The 19,984-nt window shown below is 34.4% G+C and overlaps 1 protein-coding gene across 1 annotated transcript; it reads left to right on the top strand.

Annotated features, from left to right (window-relative positions):
• Window positions 1-2,371: 2,371 nt before the first annotated feature.
• Window positions 2,372-19,747, top strand: Myot (myotilin). The gene is made up of 10 exons (XM_046465844.2): window positions 2,372-2,520; window positions 5,568-6,131; window positions 9,322-9,496; window positions 10,369-10,470; window positions 13,371-13,420; window positions 13,991-14,123; window positions 16,322-16,529; window positions 18,116-18,281; window positions 18,781-18,914; window positions 19,121-19,747. The coding sequence occupies exons 2-10, from the start codon at window positions 5,779-5,781 to the stop codon at window positions 19,291-19,293; spliced, it is 1,494 nt and encodes a 497-aa protein (XP_046321800.1). The 5' UTR covers window positions 2,372-2,520; window positions 5,568-5,778; the 3' UTR covers window positions 19,294-19,747.
• The last annotated feature ends 237 nt before the right edge of the window (window positions 19,748-19,984 follow it).

Raw genomic sequence — 19,984 nt, 5'->3', positions numbered from 1 at the left:
ATTAGTCCTTTCAGCTGACATAACAGAAATGAACTTTATCATGGACATCTGACTATGACTTTAGAAGTACCTCACAGAATCAATCTTTTTTTAACATATACACTTTACATTTTAAAAAACAATAATAGCTATATATGAAGAAGAGTGAATGACAGCTGGATATTAATCCTGTTTCCTCTGACAATAGATCAAGGAATTCCCCTAATCTGTAGTAGGGAAGGTTTCAATGAGATAGTAGGGAATAACCACATTTTGTTAAGCATTGGATTGATTTTTTAGAGTCCCTAACTGATAACTTAGAAAAAGAAATAAAAACAGTTGGAGTAAGGTTCACCCACTTGCTATCTTCCTGATTCTTTTCAGTCTTAGGATTCTAAGATTTTTCTCAAATAGATAAAAACAGTGGCTATTTTTCTCAAATTACTATTCAAATGGCCACTTTTGTGACAGAACTTAAAACACAATTCAAAAAAGTAAACAATTCATTAAAAAGTAGAAAAAACCAGACTCATAATATATTATTAAATGTGAATCCTTAACTGTTAAGAATGGTGTTGCAAAATACACCTAAATCATGCCTTAATACCCTTATTATAGGAAGAACATTAGCCTTGATGAACACTGAAGGTGACCACATGTATTACACTGCAGCCCACATTATATCTTACAAACCCCTAAAGATAAGAAGAGGCAAATATTGAAGGACAAAGAATAACCAGAACTGAAATTCTTCCTCAATTATAATATTTTCAGACCCTACTATAATTGGGGATTTAGCAGTTTTCTGGCCATCTTACCTACTTGGCAAGTGCATTTCAAATTTTTTGTACTGAGAGACCTAAAATCTAATAGCTCCTCTTCCTTACCCCCATCAAATCCTGTTCTCAGGCAGAACCAAATGGCAGTCACATATATGACATTTAAAATACTTAGAATAGCATCTTATTCATAGTAGATGCTATTATGTGTTAGCTATTATTATTTCTATGTCACTTGCATCTCATTTTAATTTGGATTGAAAGGTTTTGTTCCTGTTAATGGAATTTGAAATATCAATGAGCAGATGTGGAGAAATATTTTGGGAGATTCCTGAAATAAGACTTTGTAGGCAGCCACCTACTCATCAAGTGTAGCATGCTTTCTCTACTAAGTAATGGCTGCATGCTCAGGCAGTGATTACCAAACTTTCACTGAATATCAAAGGAAGGAACCCCTACATGGTCAGTCGTGATGAGTTTTACGTGTGCTTTAATGTGTTCAAACATCTATTTGTTGGACTTGAAGGCACGTGGTAATTAAATCCAGATTGGAGTATCTACCTATGAGGGAGGGGGACTGAAATCATTAAATGGAGATAATCCTACTCAATTGGCCTGATCCTCAGGCCACCTACCTCACTCCACCATTTTTGTTGATTTGAAGGTTTCTTCCATAGTTTTTTACTTACCTGTGCAAAGAATGAACAAGTAAAATTTCAATTAGAAAAAAAGGAAGTCTAGGGTTGGGGCTGTAGCTCCTGGTAGAGCGCTTGCCTAGTACGCATGAGGCATTGGGTTTGATCTTCAGCACCACATCAAAATAAACAAATAAAATAAAATAATAAAGGAAGTCTAAATGCTATAATGGTCTCCATGAGAAAAATAGAAAGGAAACTAACTGTTGGGAGAAAAGGGAGAATAAAAGAAAAAGAAAGGAAGGAAGGAAGATTGACAGCCTGCATAGATTGCTTATTTGTTTGGTTGTTCCTTAAGTGTTTCAAAACTCTTTTAGAATAAAAGTTGTAAGTCAAAGGGGCATACACCAGACAGATTCAGAAACTTGCCTATGAAACTAAATTATGTTTTCCCATTTGCCTACTTTCCCAGTGACATATCAGCATGACCCTGCTCTCCTGCCTCTGCCCAGACCACACCTCCTCTTTGAACAAACTGCTTGAATCAAACTCCACCCTCACTCTCATTAGGCAAGTGGAAAAAGAGCTTTCAGATGAAGAATGATGCAATACAAGTCGATTTGGAACCAGTCCACCACTGGTCTTATCACTGGAGAAGTTTTACTAGATAGAAAACCTTATCTTAGAATGCTGTTTTTCCTTTAGTTCTTGTCTCTTCAACAGGGAAGAGTCCAAGTCCCCATCACAGTAAATAAATTGAGTTTTCTTTATACTTTTTCCCATTTCCCAATTTACTGCTCTTCCCCCCCACAAGAGCTTGCTAAGCTCATAGTCAAACTTCGTGTCTAAAATAAAGAGGCCTGCAAGAGAAGCTCATGTAATCCCACTCCTTAAATATCACTAAGACATCTGAGATATTGTTTAGATTGTGGACTCTTACTTTGATATGCCAGCATAGGTAGATGGACAGGCAAGCACATCAGATGTCACTGTTTGGCAGCTGATAAAAGTCAGTGGTGCTATAATACTAAGCACAGAGCCACTAGATTAGCCCGTGAGGGAAGGAGATGCCTTTTCCTTCCCTTCTATAGTGGGTTAAACCCAGCTGGCAACTTCTGGAACCCCGGGTAAGTCCCTTCTTTATTCATGCTACAGTTTGGAGTTTTGCTTTTGTTTTTTGTCCAAATCAGAGGGATGGGTCCAAAGACAATCTTCAGTTAAAAAGTCTGAAAGTCCCAATATTAAATCTTTGTTTTATAAAGATTTAAAGAGAAAGTAACCTATTCATTCCATGGAAACTGGAAGGCATTTATACAAAGATCAGAGAGAAAGATGACTGGGTGTCATTATTTTTAAAGCATCATTTTTCCTTGAAACACTTGATCTGACTGCAATTGTGATGATGTCCTATGGTCTCAAAAATCCTCCCCCTATCTTCCATGCAGTCTCTGCTCTATTGGAAATATTTTTAATATTTAATATTTTAAAAATATTTTAGGTTAGTATTTTTAAAATAGGAGACTATTTTATTTATAAAATCTTTGAATTGACTCAACAATACTTGGAATAAAAGAATACTGTCTTGTAATCAAATCTCTGATAGAATTGGATTGTTGAAGAGTAACTACAAATATAAAAAAAAGACTTTTGGAGTTATCTGTATAAGTATTTGCATAAAAGTTTTTTGAGACATAGATAAAATGAAAATCTTAAAAGATCATATTTTTAACTGAGCTTTAAAAAATATCAGAAATTATGTAGGTCCATCCCCAAAATGTACAAGATAGTTGACATTCTTGAAACCATATGTTTAAAAAAAAAGAGAGAGAGAGAGAGAGAGAAAATGTATGTAAAGATATTCTGAAAATAAGTGTAAAGAAAAATAGGAAACCCTTTTGGGAAAATATGTACTGGCTATTTGTTAAATAGTTTATTCCTTGTTACCTGAAATGAGTTACTTGAATGAGTCCAAATAATTTGTCTACCCAGAAAAGAAATTAGGAAATAAACTCTAGATTCACTTCTGCAATGGAGTGAATAAACCCGTAACTACAGAACTACTTGCCTTAAAATAGAAACCTTTTATTTGAGGAGACTGACTTAAAGCCCTCTGGATGTTTTCCCCCAACAATTTAAAGGCCTAATGTAGTTGATTTCTATAATGTTCTCTGGTTGAAGGCATTTGTGTTCATAACTTTAAATTAAGGAATATAAATCTTTTAAGTGTCCTCTTTCAAGAGACTCTTTTGCTTGACTATTTAGTTGTATTTCATTCTTTCCTAAAAATGCCAGTTTTAATTTAACTCTAAGCTACATATACAACCTTAGAATGAAGTTGGTTTGATCTGGAAAAAATGCTAATACTGATATTTTCTTTCAATTTTAACTCAAATAATTATAAGACTTTGTTTCAATGATGATAAACAATTTGGTTGATTTTTTTGGTTAAAAGTTTGATTTATCATTATCTTAGTATTGTTTCATACTATGTGAAACAAACCAAATGTACTTTGAATTAAATTATCTGATATTTTGAATAAAAATAGGGTCAATGTTACAATAATATATATGGCTAATCTTTGTGTATTATGTCTATTTATAATCTTGCTTAGATTTTTCATAGTAATGAAAAAAATCAGCAGCAAATATAATCCTTCAAGGTTTTGTTGTTGTTTTGTTTTGCTTTTGTGTGTGTGTGTGTGTGTGTGTGTGTGCTGGGGATTGAACCCAGGACCTTGTGCATGCTAGGCATGGACTCTTACCACTGAGCCTCATCCCCAGCCCTAACTGCTATTAATCAAGTTTACTTTTAATGGCAAATAAACAAAAAGATAAGGATCTACTACTGTAGGAAGGCAAGAAGGCTACTGCAGGGCCAAGTAAGGGAAATGGTATCGTCTTTTCCAAGGACAGACTAACTTCTTAAGTGCTTTCCATCTCTACTTCCTATTTGCTATTTTAAAAGAATAAGTAATAGAAGCTAAAACCTTTCCAAAATTAGTCTAAAAGACATCCTAAACAAGTAATAAAAGGTAAAACTCTAAGAGAACATCAAGACCAATAACTAGAAAGTATAATCTATAAATAACAGAAAAAAAAATTTACTAGTGGCTTTGGAATGCAGTCTGTAACTTATATACAGAGACAAGCATACACAAAGGTAATCCTTAATTACCATCTAGTTTAGCCAACTTGGAATTAAGGGGAAAGAAAGAGACAGTGAACTGTAAGATTAAAAAAAATTCCACTTGAAGTTGATAAAAAATGAGTTGTAGATGTTCACCCTACTTTGTAAAATTGAGAAAGGGCAAAAGAATAAAGAATAAATATTAAAGTCATGTTCTTCATAAATGAAGCATATTGCTTCCCTTGTTTTACCAAGATGTTGTTCATCAGAGACCATCAGGATGTTAATTAATTGGTATATCAGAAGGATAATTAATCTGTTTAGATGAGCAATGGGAAGACTTCATACTGAACAGAGGCTGACCTTATATATTTAGCTGCTATTATTTATCTTTTTATTTATTTACTTTTTTGTGAAACTAGGGATTGAACCCAGGGCCTTGAACATGCCAATCAAGTCTTCTACCACTGAGCTACGTTCTCAGCCCTAACTTCTATTAATTTTAAATCATAAAATCTCTATGGTTAATAAATCTTCAGCATCTGGGTAAAAGTTAATTATGAGATCATATACTTATCACACTGAGCATCATCAAAGAATTCCTTTTGAAAAATAACCTTTTGGTGGGGCTGAGGCTATAGCTCAGTGGTAGAGTGCTTACCTCACACTGTGAGGCACTGGGTTCGATCCTCAGCCCCACATAAAAAATAAATAAAGATATTGTGTCCATCTACAACTAAAAAATATTTTTAGAAAATAACCTCTCGGAAAAGACAATTTTATGCTTTTACATTTTGAAGCCCCTACATAGGCTCTTACCCGGGGTAAACAAACACTAATGAATCATTTTTACCTATTCTCAGGGGGAAAGTCATGTGTGCAAAGATACAGATAAAGGAAGGGAAAGTCCAGAAGCCAGAAAGTCCTACAACCTTAAAAGCAATAAATAAATAATAAATAAATAAATAAATAAATAAAATAAAAAAGTCAAATAAACAATATTGTTTAAATAAAAATTAACAACGTAATTATTTTTTCCTTTTGAAGGAACAATATTCATCAAGAAAAGCCCACTTCACCAAAGCCTGAAGCACACTATTCCCAAGATCCCAGCAAGGAGGGGCAGACCAAGGCTGCTTCTGATTTCTTAAGACCTTCCCTAATTCCAGACTTGCAGCCCCACATTCAGGACCCCGCCTTTCCAGGAACAAATCATTGTAGTAATCACTTGCCTTCATCTTCCATCTGCCAGCTAAGCATGTTTAACTACGAACGTCCAAAACACTTCATCCAGTCCCCAAACCCATGTGGCTCTAGACTGCAGCCTCCTGGACCGGAAACATCCAGCTTCTCTAGCCAGACCAAACAGTCTTCCATTATGATCCAGCCCCGCCAGTGCACAGAGCAAAGGTTTTCTGCCACCTCCACAGTGAGCTCTCACATCACCATGTCCTCCTCAGCTTTCCCTGCTTCCCAGCCGCTTGCTGGCTCCAACCCAGGCCAAAGGGTTACAGGCACCTATAACCAGTCCCCGGCCAGCTTCCTCAGCTCCATATTACCATCACAGCCTGATTACAGTACCAGTAAAACCCCTTCCACTGTGGAATCCAAGTAAGTGATTTTTTATATATATACTGTATGTACAGTGAACCTGTATCTGAGGTGCTTGGGGGGAGGGGGATGGATTGCAATTCATTCTGTACTATGTAAAAATGCAATGTGACCTTACAGTATCATCCCATAATCCTCCTAGAACACATTGAACCAGAGTGCTGGCAATAAGAAGTCAATCTGATCCTTTCTCCAGTGTCCAGGCTGAGCTGAACTCAAATTACCTATTACCCCATACTATTACTTACCTATTATTTTCCATCTTCAAAAAAAAAAAAAAAAAAAAAAAAACAAGATTTCTAACATACCCAAGAACAGTGAACTTTTTGTTAAGGTCTAAGCTAAGTCTCTCTTGCTGTAAATTTAATTCCTCTGGTCTGGGCTCAACTGAGATGAAGAACACCTGTCTTCTCTTCTTCAGATAGGATTTCCTCTCACATAAGCAAAGGCTATTAAGTTTCTTTTCAGCCTTAGGCTTTTCTTCCTATCCATTTCCCCCTCTAATCCTGAATATCTATTTGGCTCAAAGAAGTTTAAATTAACAATTTTTTTCAAAAATCTGGGATTCAGACACTCACATATATGAATTTTGTTTACCATGAGCAAAAGGAAGGCTTGTTATAGGTGAAGACTTAGGACTTTAAGGCTTCCTTTGGAAATTAAAACCATAACTTGTTTAAATTCGTTGGGTGATCTAAATCCAGGGAAAAATACCTGCAGCCTTAGGCAAGCATGTACTATTTCCACAGCCTAAGACTGTCCTAGGAGAACCTGATATGAAGAAGGAAATGGTGGTTGGGCTTTTTTAAAAACATGAACTGAATACTTCATGCTTATGCATAGTTAGGGCTATCAGTTTTCCTATTTCTTGGCTGGCTAGGACATCAGAGAATTCAATCAGAGGCATCTCAAAAATTGGTGGAATATGTCTTGTTGTAGGCATATTGACACATTCCCTAAAACTCTTACTAATTTCTATCAGTCTTCTCTAAAGGCTAATTTTTCTGGAAAGTCTAGTATTGGTGACAACATTGGAAACCTAATTGAACTGAGTACACAAATTCAACCTGCAAATAAACCTTTTCCACATTTCAAAAAATAATCAGAGAAGCCAAAATCACATGTTAGAATCATACGGATATTAGGCTAAAACATTTGAAATGGCTGATAGTCAACTGTTTTTGAGCTATAAAAATAGCGTTCTCATAGACCTGACCTAATTTTTTAAAAAATTGTTTTAGTTGTTGAAGAACCTTTATTTTATTTATATGTGCTGCTGAGAATTGAACCCAGTGCCTCACACATGCTAGACAAGAGCTCTACCACTGAGCCACAACCCCAGCCCTTGACCTAATATTTTTGAAGGATCCCTTTAAGAATTAAGAGCTCCTTGCTCTCTTCCTCCCCAAATTCCATCATTCCCATATCATACATCGTACATCTTTCTTGGTTACATTTACCCAGATAATCATTTTCATCTATGTTTAAATCTAAAATAATCTTTCCTGACTATAATGTTTCTCTTAGTCAAGTCTTTCCATTCCATTCCAAATGCCTGCCCAGGAAAGAAAGTTATAAAACAAATATTCACAGAGGCTCAATCATGTACCTAGCTCTGTGCACAGTCCTAAGAAGAGAGGAAGAAAGACAAAAATAGAGAGAATAAGAAAGAAAGCCTAGGAGGTCTCCAAACCAAAGATCAAAGATCCAGCTTTAGCTGTTCCATTTTCAGCAACCAGAGACACCTCTTTTAATCTTCCCATAGCTACATGATACCCGTTCTATGTTCAGCTGTACAGGGTGGAAAGCCCTGGCCCTTTGAACATTAGTGCACAACTCCCTCATTGTTATGATGGGCTCAAGTTTGCTCTGTCTTCGAAGATAATCCCTTGAATTCTGACCCAAAGAAGTTTGAAAGCTTTATTTAGCTTTTCATTGGTAGGAAGCCTGTAAGCAAACATTTCATTCAGTTAATCAAATCACACACAACAGAAATTGAGAGGAATTTCTAAGTATTCCTTCTTTTAAAAATGTGCTTTGTAATATTCAATAAGTGCCACACTTGCTCAATGATTCAGTTTTCTGATCTGTAACAAAATTAAGGGTTGGGCTAATTGGTGATAGAAAATCAGACTCATAAAGCTGTGTACAAATAAAATATTAGTTTATAAATAGGAACAGGTATCAACTGTTAACACTCAAGCCATCTAAGCTGGAAATTATGGGAATATTCAGTGAATAAAGTATCTGAGGTTTCAGAGATATCAGTGATTCTCAGGCTTGCTTTTGTTAATCCTCCAGGATTTCTAAGAGGTATCATGATAGTCTGAAAATTAGAATTACCTAATTCTAATTTGCTTTAACAAATGTGTGATTTTTATGAAGATGGCAGGCTGGAATTAAAAAACACACAATAGGCTAAATTTTCAGACAGCTGGAGTAAATTGAGATCTATATGACTAAAGGAATTGTGCAATTTTGGCCCAGGAATTCAATCTGGAGGGGGCAAAAAAACAAAAAGTTCACTGTTTATTTAAACACTTGGTTTGGCTATTAACTGAACGAATCAGACTTTAGTTAAGGATTAATATAGTCAAAATAAGAAAACTGAAATGGAAGGAGGAAAAATGTACATCAACAACTCCAACACGTAATATCTTGAGTATAGCGAAAAACATTCACTCAGTTGACAATGTCTCCTATGCCTGTGCTTAGTGAATATAAAATGATACAATGATAAGTAATAAGACACCTTTTTTTCTTCTTCAATCTGTTTACAATCTAGTGATTCCTAATCAAGACTCTAAAGACAGCTCAAGTGAAGTCTGGCTCCCCTGGGAGGAGCTACATATCCATTTAGCCCAGAAGTTCTTTTAATGATCCTTGTGAATATTTGGACTGGAACATGTCAGAGAACAGACCAAGGTTGTCACATTTGTATAACTAGGGAACATTCATTATGATCATGGCAAAATACTCATTAGGGCAGTGGCCAGTTTTCCCATGAAGGAATATTTGTGGGCTAGTCCATATTATTCTGCACGAAATATCCTAATTTTCCATATATTTTGTGTTTTTAATAACACTAGTAGTTCTTTGTGGTGCTCTCACCATATCTGCAGATAACTTACATAATGAAGTTGATTCTATTTTTTTAAATTTTGAAGTTTTTTTCTTCTTCCTTTATAAGCTATCAACAATCTTCTGTTGGTCAACCTGTAAATGCCAAGCCATCCCAAACTGCAAATGCTAAGCCCACACCAATGACTCCTGACCATGAAATACAGGGATCTAAAGAAGCTTTGATTCAAGATTTGGAGAGGAAGCTGAAATGCAAGGACACCCTTCTTCATAATGGAAATCAAGTAAAGATGTCTATTTTGTACAAAAGACCAATTAAACTATAAAAATCTGATTTCAATAAGAGAGTTATTTCTATCTCACAGATCTTTGTTCATATAAGCAACAAGGAATAGGGTTATCTAAAAAGAAGGAATATTTGTGGGCTAGTTCATATTATTTTGCATGAAATTACTGATTGGTTTTCAATAGTAAAAGAATAACTCTAATTAAAAATCAATCTGAATGATTTAATGAAAATTTTGTTTTAAGCATCACCCTCATAAAATGTCTGATGGCCAAATAATGAATAGAAAATGTTGTCAACCCAACTTCTTCATGTTCTTTGTTATATAATATTGATGGATAAATACATCAAGCTATAATTTTTATGTAGCACTTACAGTGTACATTGGTATTATCACTGATCTTTGAAACAGTGCTATCTCCTTTTAATCCAAGTACATTTAGCATATCAGTTGCACTGGTATCAATCAGAAGTGTGTACAATCAAATAATCAGTGTTTCATTTAATAAAAATTTATTTTTGAATGTGAAGTTATACAATACTATATTTTAAAAAGAAGGAGACTAGAATATGCAAAATAAGGAGGAAAGGAAAGATTTCCCCCTTACTTTGGAGGGCCTTATCTAAGGGTGATTATGCCTGTCTTTCTTAGGAGCAAATAGAAATCCTACAGGAATCTTTATTAGACATGAGAGAAATAGTACAAAGATGGAAAATAATGTTTTGAATGGCTTAAAACATAGATTCTATCATTCAATGGACAGAACCATGCTTCTTTGAAGTTCTGACTTACAGTAGTAGTTTTAAGGTAAATCTGTTTGAATACCTTGTAGTAAATCTGATACTCATCTTCTACTGACTTCTTTAAAGAGACTAACATATGAGGAAAAGATGGCTCGCAGATTGCTGGGACCACAGAATGCAGCTGCTGTATTTCAGGCTCAGAATAGTGATGCACAGGATTCACCACAGGTAAATTAAAATAACCTTTATCTGAGTGAAACTTTTTTCTTTCTTTCTTTGTTTTGTTTTTCAGATAGGTTCATGCTGTGTTGCTCAGGTTGCCTCAAATTCCTGTGACTACAAACACAGATCACGACACCCAGCTTAAAGCACTTTTATTCTGTGCAATTTTTTTTTTTAATTTTTTATTGTTGGCTGTTCAAAACATTACATAGTTCTTGATATATCATATTTCACAATTTGATTCAAGTGGGTTATGAGCTCCCATTTTTACCCCATATACAGATTGCAGAATCACATCAGTTACACATCCATTGATTTACATATTGCCATACTAGTGTCTGTTGTATTCTGCTGCCTTTCCTATCCTCTACTATCCCCCCTCCCCTCCTGTGCAATTTTTAAATGTCTGCTTTTCTAAATGCTTATAAACAGCACTGCAAATAAAAGCCAATCACTTCCATTCTCCATTAGAGTATACAAAGGCCATCATGGATGGTGAGTGGGTATAGGTGCCCGTGTGAAATTTTACCACATTTTCTGTAGTCCTAATGTCTGCAGATGAGCTGACATAAAATCAAAACACCAAGCTGATGATATTACTTTTTATCTGGACATTTAAGGGTCAATTAGACCTAGGATTCTTTCTACAGGGACAGAGACTTGGTGTTGTAAATCTTTAACAGGACAAAAGTTAAAGCTCAAAGTAATTAAAACCTTTTCTCATAAATGTCAATCATCTAAATGTTTTAAATTATACTCCTAATATTAATGAAATGTTCAATCCCTTTTGTCATGTTCCTGTATTTAAAATAAAACAAAACAAAAAACTCTTACAAGTAATGACTCTCAGATTAACAAAAGAATCCTTTGCAAGAAGAGGTTAATTTTACAGAGGACATAAAACAAATATCCCATAGGATTGTGTCTGACCAATCTGTTTTTAATGATTAACTTAACCTAAAGGAAAATATACAGTTGAAGAAGCAGCTAGGCAAGTGCTCTACCACTGGGCTACATCTTCAGTCCTTTTTGTTATTTTTATTTTGAGAGGGGGGGTCTCCCTAAGTTGCTCAGGCTGGCCTCAAACTTGGTGATCGTTCTGCCTCAGCATCCTGGGTCACTGGGATGACAGGCCTGTGCCCCAAGATCCACGTATCTTCCTTTTATAATTAGCACTAATGCCCTACAGAAAAGTCCACAAGAAACTGGGACCCATGGAAAGGAAATGGGAAACTCAAGAATTCCAAGCTTCCAAGTATAGAAAATTGAAAATCAGGTTTTGGTTTCTGTTAAATGCAATTAGACCTATGAAAAAGGATGAGCACAATCAAATAAATAAAAAAGTAAACATTGAAGATAGAACTTATATCTCATCTTGGTGACTGCAGTTTGTTCATTCATTAATTCAGCATATTTACATGGAACACCTATTAGTTATTGGGCTCCAAACTTGGTGCTGGAAATTACAACAAGAATAAGACACAAACCCATCTGTATAGTAGAAATTACTCAGAGCAACATTATGTTGATGACAGTTTATCTTATAAATGCACAGTATATTATTTCAAGGGTGAGAATCTATTATTTTCTCATTCATTCATTCATTCTTTAAAACCTTTAAAATGAAGCCAAAAGTACCAGAAAAAAAGAACAATATAAATATCATTCGGAATCAGAAAAGATAACTCTTACTTCAAATACTATACCTAAATAATACAAAATGTCATCAAATTATGGTACAACAGAAATACTTCATCTCTGAATACAATATATTCAAACCACAGCCAAAACAATTTGAATAATTTTTAACCAAAAAAAATATTATTGGATTTTTTGGATCACTGAAATGAATAGTTGTTTTGACATTTTAAAGAACCTTAAGCCTAGCCAAAAATTGTTAGAATTGTTAAGACTTGTTTAAAAATGACAAGACAGGGGCTGGGGTTGTGGCTTAGTGGTAGGGCACTTGCCTAGCACTTGAGAGACACTGGGTTCGATCTTCAGCACTACATAAAAACAAATTTTAAAAATAAAGTCATTGTGTCCATTTATAACTAAGACATATTAACTAAAGAGATTCATCCCAAAATATATTTTTTATATTGAGATTTTCTATGTTCCCATATGGATTATTTCAGGAATTTGGACAGGGACTGTATATTTCACTGCTTTTTATCTCCCACTGTTCCAAGAACAGTAAAATACACAAAAGTGTCCCTAAATATATAATTAATTATATTATAATTTCCATCAATTTCTGACTTTTTTCTCAAACAGAAATAATTTTCTGATACTTGGATATAAATCCTAAAAGATATTTGCTTAAAGTAAATATATCTTTATTAACAGGAAGTTATCCATGCGGGTTTTCAAAGCTTTCTTTTACAGTTTTACACTATCTCCAATGGCAACCCATAGGACTTTGTGACACGAGCTATAAAGAGAAGTATTTTCCAGTCTAATGTGTGTTTACTGATGTTGGTGCCACTTTTGAGCAGCAGGCATAAGACCCTGTATCTACTGCCAACAAAAGTGACTTCATGTCTATTCCTGTTTTACTCAAGGACAATCTGTCCCATGTGCTCCCATTTCAAACACATCAGGGGGATCACATCACCCTTTGTCACAAAATAGTTATATTAAAAAATGAACCCTCATCAATCCCAAGTGTAGCTAATTTTTATAAATAATACCTGTTAAATAGTCCTATTTATTGTAGGCATTTCTTGCTAGAGTAAGAAGTTTGTAGTCTATTTAAAATGTTTAAAAATTGAATATGTAAAACTAACCATGACTGTACAAATACAGCCAAATAGACAAGTTCTTTTCAACTACAACTGCTTAATTCTGCTTCATGTTAAGCTAATACCTGTGTATTAACATTCTTACTATGTTTTGATTTCAAGCATCACAACCCAGAACATGCACGACTGCAGGTTCCTACATCACAAGTAAGGTAAAAAAAAAAAAAAAAAGTTTAACATTTTTGATGTTTTGCTACCTAGAATATTTTTAGCTTAAAAATGTAATATTTATAAAACCCTCAAGTTTACTACTTTACTTCTTAAAACACAATGTGAATTTTCTCATGTCAGAGATGATGAGCCAAAATTTTATATTAATAGTAATTAAATTTTATATTAATACTAATTAGAATTAATTAATTAATATTAATCATATTTATATTGAGGAATTTTTTTTTAATGTTTTGGTAATATAGGCCAAGATTATGTTTTCTTGTTAAACAACTTTCTCATGACAATGAGAAATTGTCCAAATTCTAATAAATCTTTGCAGATGATAGGAATAATCTATGGAGTACTCATAGATCAGCTTCTTCATTAATTCAAGGCAATCATTTCCTGCAAAAACGTACCAAATGTTTGAATTGCTACCATTTCTAATAGTCCAGCCCATTGTTACTATACTAACAAATCAAACAGTAGGTTGGGCTTTCAAACTTCATGACCAAACTATACTTGTATGACAACATTTATGCATGGTTATTATTAAAATGTTTCTGTAGAAGCAGATCATCCTCAAGAGGAGATGTGAATGATCAGGATGCAATCCAGGAGAAATTTTACCCACCACGTTTCATTCAAGTGCCAGAAAACATGTCAATTGAAGAAGGAAGATTCTGCAGAATGGACTTCAAAGTAAGAGAAGAGTTTAATATTCTGGGGGAAAATTGACCATGAGATACCAAATTTTAAAAATTATATTTTCTTCCTACTGTATAGCTTGGTACACAGCTTGAAAAGTAGAGTATGCTCCACTATAGAAATCAGAATGCAGGGGCCTCAAAAGGCTGGGAATGGAACCACCATATGACCCCGCTATAACACTGCTTGGATTTATCCTAAAGAATTCAACTCATCATACTATAGGAATACACGCATACCCAAGTAGCACAATTCATAATAGCCAAACTATGGAACCAGCCTAGGTGTTCATAACTGAATGAATGGGTAAAGAAAATGTGGCATTAATATACAATGGAGCTTTATTCAGCCATAAAGAAGAACAAAATTATATCATTTTCAGGAAAACAAATGGAACTTAATAATATTATGTTAAGTGAAATGAGCCAATCTCAGAAAAAGTCAAAGGTTGTAGTTTTTCTCTCATATATAAAAACTAGAGAGAAGAAAAGCAGGTGAGGGAGACAGAGTTCTCATGAAAATAGAAGTGAAACAGTAGAGTAGAGGAAGGGGACCAGGGAGAGGAAGGAAAGGAGGTAAAAGGGAAGTACAGGGGAATGAAATTGTATGCATATATGAACATGTAACAACAAAACCCACTAATATGTATAATTATGATGCACCAATAAATATTTTTTGGAAAGACAAAAATTCCAAAAAAGAAAAGGGAAAGAACAGAAAAGTACTACATATAAATAAATAAGAGCACAAATTCTGGATCTGAACTGATTTGAGTTTGAATCCTGACTCTGACTCTGCCTCTTTTCAGCTGTGTAAACTTAGACAAGTCACTTAACTGCTGTCTTAGTCAGCTATTTCATTGCTGTAACCAAAAGATGTGACAAGAACAATGAGAGAAGGAAAAGTTTATTTGGCATTCATGGTTTCAGAGGTCTCAGTCCCTAGACAGCCAACTTCATTGCAGTGGGCCCAAGGTGATGCAGAACAACTAGGCAGAAGGGTGTGACAAAGGAAAGCAGCTCTGGACATGACAGGAAGGAGAAGGGAGGTGGGGGGAGAGGGAGAGAGAAGAGGGGGGAGATTCTCTCATCAGGGGCAAAATATATACCAAAGGCCATTCCTCAGTGTCCTCCAGACACACCCAACCTCCCTATAGTTACCACCCAGTTAATCCATTCAAGTGAATTATGCACTGATAAAGGTCAAAGCTTTTGTAACCCAATCATTTCCCTTTGAATTTTTAAATTTTTTAATTTGTTCTTTTTAGATACACATGACAATAGAGTGTATTTTAACACATTATACATACATGAAGTATAACCTCCCATTCCTGTCACTTTGAACTTTCTTGCATTGTCTCAGATGTGAGTTTTGGGTAGAATATCTCCTATCCAAACCATAACAACTACTCTATGCTTTTGTCTCCTCTTCTGTAAAACGGGAATGGCAAAGACACATACCTTATAAGCTTATGATGATTCATTGAGTAAATAGGTATACCCTATTAATACTCTATATAAACCAAAGGTTTCATAACAGGAGGAGTTCTAAAGTATGATGCAGCTCTAATTCTCCTCCATCAAAAAATTTAAGCCACCCTGCTTTCTATTGGCCTAGAAGAGGTGTTTATTTTGTTTTAGGCTAGAACAGCTCTTTAGAAAAGACTACATTTTTATTATTCTCATTTTGGAGACTTTATTCTTAGAAAATGCTTTTTTTCAGATTTCTTATCAATAAAAGTTAGTGCTAAGGCTTATCCAAAAATATTTAACAAACTGTAGCTGAAGAATGCTGTTTTTGAAAAGTTACTCATTCAATCAACAATTAGATAAGTGCCTCTGGGACTTCCTTTGCAGCCAGAAAAGCCATACGACTTCCATATTCCTTGAGGAGACCAACGTAACATAAATTAATGTTGTCAATATATTAATTAAGATCGTAAAGAGCCTGAGGTTGTATATGAAAGTTAGATGTGACCTGAGCTAGTCTGAAAATAATATATTAACTTCATGGGTTTTAATTCCACTCTTTCATTTTTTTAAATTACAAATAACTTTCCAAGCTCTTGCTTTGCATTTTTGATCACAAACTCACTCAGATACTGAAATCGTTAAAAATTCCTAAGTGGACAAGTAGGTTCCCATGATGCCATACTTTTAAAATTCTGTCACGCCCTGCGTTTTTGTTTCTAGGTGAGTGGGCTGCCGGCTCCTGATGTGTCATGGTATCTAAATGGAAGACCAGTTCAGTCGGATGAGTTGCACAAAATGATAGTATCTGAGAAGGGTTTCCATTCACTCATCTTTGAAGTGGTCAGAGCTTCAGATGCAGGGGCTTATGCTTGTGTTGCCAGGAACAGAGCAGGGGAAGCCACCTTCACTGTGCAGCTGGATGTCCTTGGTAAGACTGAAGAGATCCTTCAAATCCAGTAGTACCAAAAAAGTATTTAAGAAAAGAAATGAAAAGCCCAGAGGATTTCATGCTCCAGGTTGATGTCTACCCAGCCTAGAAGAATGCCAATTTTTATCTACAAGAACAACAATTTTTAAAAAGACATTTTGAGGGAAAATCAGTGAAATTAGAATGACAGATCTACCATAAAAGCTTTTCTAGAAAAGAAATCATAAAATTTTAGAAAGACTAAATTTGAACCTATGGGGGTTCAAAGTCAAAACTTTATATTATTTATCTGGTCTAAAATGACCAACCTGATTCATGTTATTACAGAACTGTCATAAACTATTGTAATTTTAAATGAGTTAATGGCAATATTTATTTATGCTGGAGATTGAACCCAGGGGTGCTTTACCACTGAGCTATATAACCCCAGTCCTTTAAAAAAAAAAAAAAACTTTAAAAATTTTATTTTTTATTTTGAAACTAAGTTGCTGAGGCTGACCTTGACCTGGCAGTCCTCCTGCCACAGTCTCTCAAGTTACTGGGATTATAGATGGGTATCATCATACCTGGCTAAATGGTAACTTTTCTAGGAAATCAGTCTCTAATTATAACAAAAATATATTCACTTGTTTTAGTAAACAGGCATGACAAAACTTATACCTCAAATTTCTTTTTGGTAGAAGAGTTCTTAAAAAACTCATGTTCTGTTTTACAATGTAAGTACTTTAAACATACCATATTTAAAATGGTTTAAACTATGGTATTATCATATATGGGATATTTTGCCTTAATTCACTGTTTATTATATAAAATACTTGATCAGGTTAAAAGACATTTTGAGTTTGTATTATGTCAAAATTAAATAAAAATCTTTTTAAATATTTTTCTATGATAGTCTGAAAAGGCCTGAAAATCTAAGAGAAAATCTAGTGACCTAGGAATAAAACATAATATATACATAATTCAAGTGATTAAACTTTGGGCAAGTCTATTTGTGCTGATAGCATCAGAAATTCTGTATTAGAGCTCAAAGAGACCATGGCTGGCATCTGTCCAGTCTCCTCATTTCTCCTTCAGAAAAGCCAAAATTAAAGTACTCTACCATCACTTTTTCCTTCACTCATGTGCTTCCCAAAGTCATAATAATTACAGATATTTGTCTATTTTTAAAAAAATTTGTAGTTTTAAATGAACAAAATGCCTTTATTTGTATTTTTATGTGGTGCTGAGGATGGAACCCAGTGCCTCACACATGCTAGGCAAGTACTCTGCCACTGAGCTACATGCCCCCAACAGCGAAGATGAACCCAAGTCTAGAACTATTACCACCACGCATGCTACTTCCCTATAGATCAATGACTTAAATTCTTTGAATAAAACATAATTATAAATTCAATTAGTCATTATATTACAATTAAAGAATTCAACATCATGAAATAGTAATGTATGTTGTAGCATTTTAACTAAAACGAAAAAAGTTTCTAATTCTGTTGCTGCTTTTAAAAACTTTAATGTCAACATACACAAGTTTGATTTATATCATTTTATAATATTCCAAACACTTGATTTTTTTTATTAATGTGTAGCAAAAGAACATAAACGAGCACCAATGTTTATCTACAAACCACAGAGCAAAAAAGTTTTTGAGGGAGAATCAGTGAAACTAGAATGCCAGATCTCAGCTATACCTCCACCAAAGCTTTTCTGGAAAAGGAATAATGAAATGGTACAATTCAACACTGACCGAATAAGGTAGGATAAGTATTTCTAGATTTGCCTAGAGTTGATTTGGATGAATACAGTTATACTTTAACATACATTATAAATGGCATGCAATTATAGTCTCAGTTTGTCTAATTTTTTAAAAATGCATATAGAAATGTAATGAAAATTCATTAAGTTAGAGTCCACTAATCCGAAATTTTAAATAGCCTAGGATTTACCTTTGTATTAACAATGAAGAAAGATGGCTGAAGGAAATATATAACAAGATGAATGGGGATGGCTTTTTTGTGTGTGTGGTGCTGGGTATTGAATCCAGAGCTTTCTACTTAGTAGGTGAGCACTAAGCTACACCACAGGTGACATGTTTAATTCAAGAAAACCAATAGCTATTTGGCAATGATCAGATACAGCCTTAGAATTTTCGACTATTTTTCTTCTTATTAGTCTGACTTAGTAGGTCAGAGACATCCTTAAATTTTCACCAAAAAAAAAAATTAATTCCTATATTTGTTTGTTGTTCATTTAGCTTATATCATGACAATTCTGGGAGAGTGACTTTACTGATAAAAGATGTAAACAAGAAAGATGCTGGGTGGTATACCGTGTCTGCAGTGAATGAAGCTGGGGTGACCACATGTAACACGAGATTAGATGTTACAGGTAAGTCGGGCTATCGACCCCAACGCTAGAAAGAATCTAACCAGGAAGATTTAATAAGAAACACCAATCTCAGTATAGTATAAATCCTAAGGGGCTTTCCCCATAATATTCTTTTTCTTGAAAGTCTGATTATGAATACCAAGTGTAACTGACTTACTTGTTTTAGAATAGGTTTTCTGAATTAACTTTTATTTGATCTATTTCAGCCCGTCCAAACCAAACTCTTCCAGCTCCTAAACAGCTGCGTGTTCGACCAACTTTCAGCAAATATTTAGCACTCAATGGGAAAGGTTTGGATGTGAAACAAGCTTTTAACCCAGAAGGAGAGTTTCAGCGTCTGGCAGCTCAATCTGGACTCTATGAAAGTGACGAACTTTAATAATTTTACCAACATTGGAAAACACCACTACACTATTAGTAATGCATTTAATTACATTTTTGAAATAAACCCATAGCTGTTTTAACAGATTACGACTTTAACTAGGTAATGTAAGTAATATACATTCATAATATTATTTATCCTTTGATTCTTGCACATTCTATCTACTTCTCTGATTTGCGAAGCCAATGGTAAAGTCTGGCTATATGGATTTGTACTGTAGAAGACAATCTTAAAATGTGGGAACTTAACATTTAAGTCATATGCAGTTAACATTTACAGGTTATGAATTAATAACTTTTAAACACATCGACTGTTTGCATTAAGGTTTACTGCTAGTGCTTTCTACATAGTCTTACCTGTTTTCTCTTGTAGGAATACTAACATGACATAGATTATCTGAGTGTTCCATAGTTTTATGTCAAAAAAGAATAAACTTCAAATAGTTAAAACAGACTGTCTCCTCTTCATCAAAGTATAGACCTTCATAATAAAAATCAGCAAAAACTACAAATAATCAGTTCCAAAAGGGCAACAGTACTATTTCCTAGAACAGTGTGAAATTCACGGCTCCTAAAAGTGAACTGGACTTTCCATGGTTTATGTTTCAAAGGAACCACAGAAATTTAAATCATGACTGAATTTCTCCTAGATTTGTAATTCTGTGTTCACAGAATAGCTCTCTAATCCT

This window comes from Marmota monax, unplaced genomic scaffold, assembly GCF_021218885.2.
Source record: "Marmota monax isolate L192 unplaced genomic scaffold, Marmota_monax_Labrador192_F-V1.1 WCK01_AAM20220418_F8-fsc00097, whole genome shotgun sequence".
In the NCBI taxonomy this organism is placed as follows: Eukaryota; Metazoa; Chordata; class Mammalia; order Rodentia; family Sciuridae; genus Marmota; species Marmota monax.
The sequence above is the reverse complement of the archived record's forward strand: the minus strand, read 5'-3'. Positions and strand labels throughout refer to the sequence as shown.

Bases quoted from the DNA above. Each gene is read 5' to 3' on its own strand.
- Myot (XM_046465844.2), top strand. From the start codon at position 5,779: ATGTTTAACTACGAACGTCCAAAACACTTCATCCAGTCCCCAAACCCA. The intron at 6,132-9,321 runs GTAAGTGATTTT...TTCCTTTATAAG, and splicing joins CCTTCCACTGTGGAATCCAA to CTATCAACAATCTTCTGTTG. The intron at 10,471-13,370 runs GTAAATTAAAAT...TTTGATTTCAAG, and splicing joins ATGCACAGGATTCACCACAG to CATCACAACCCAGAACATGC.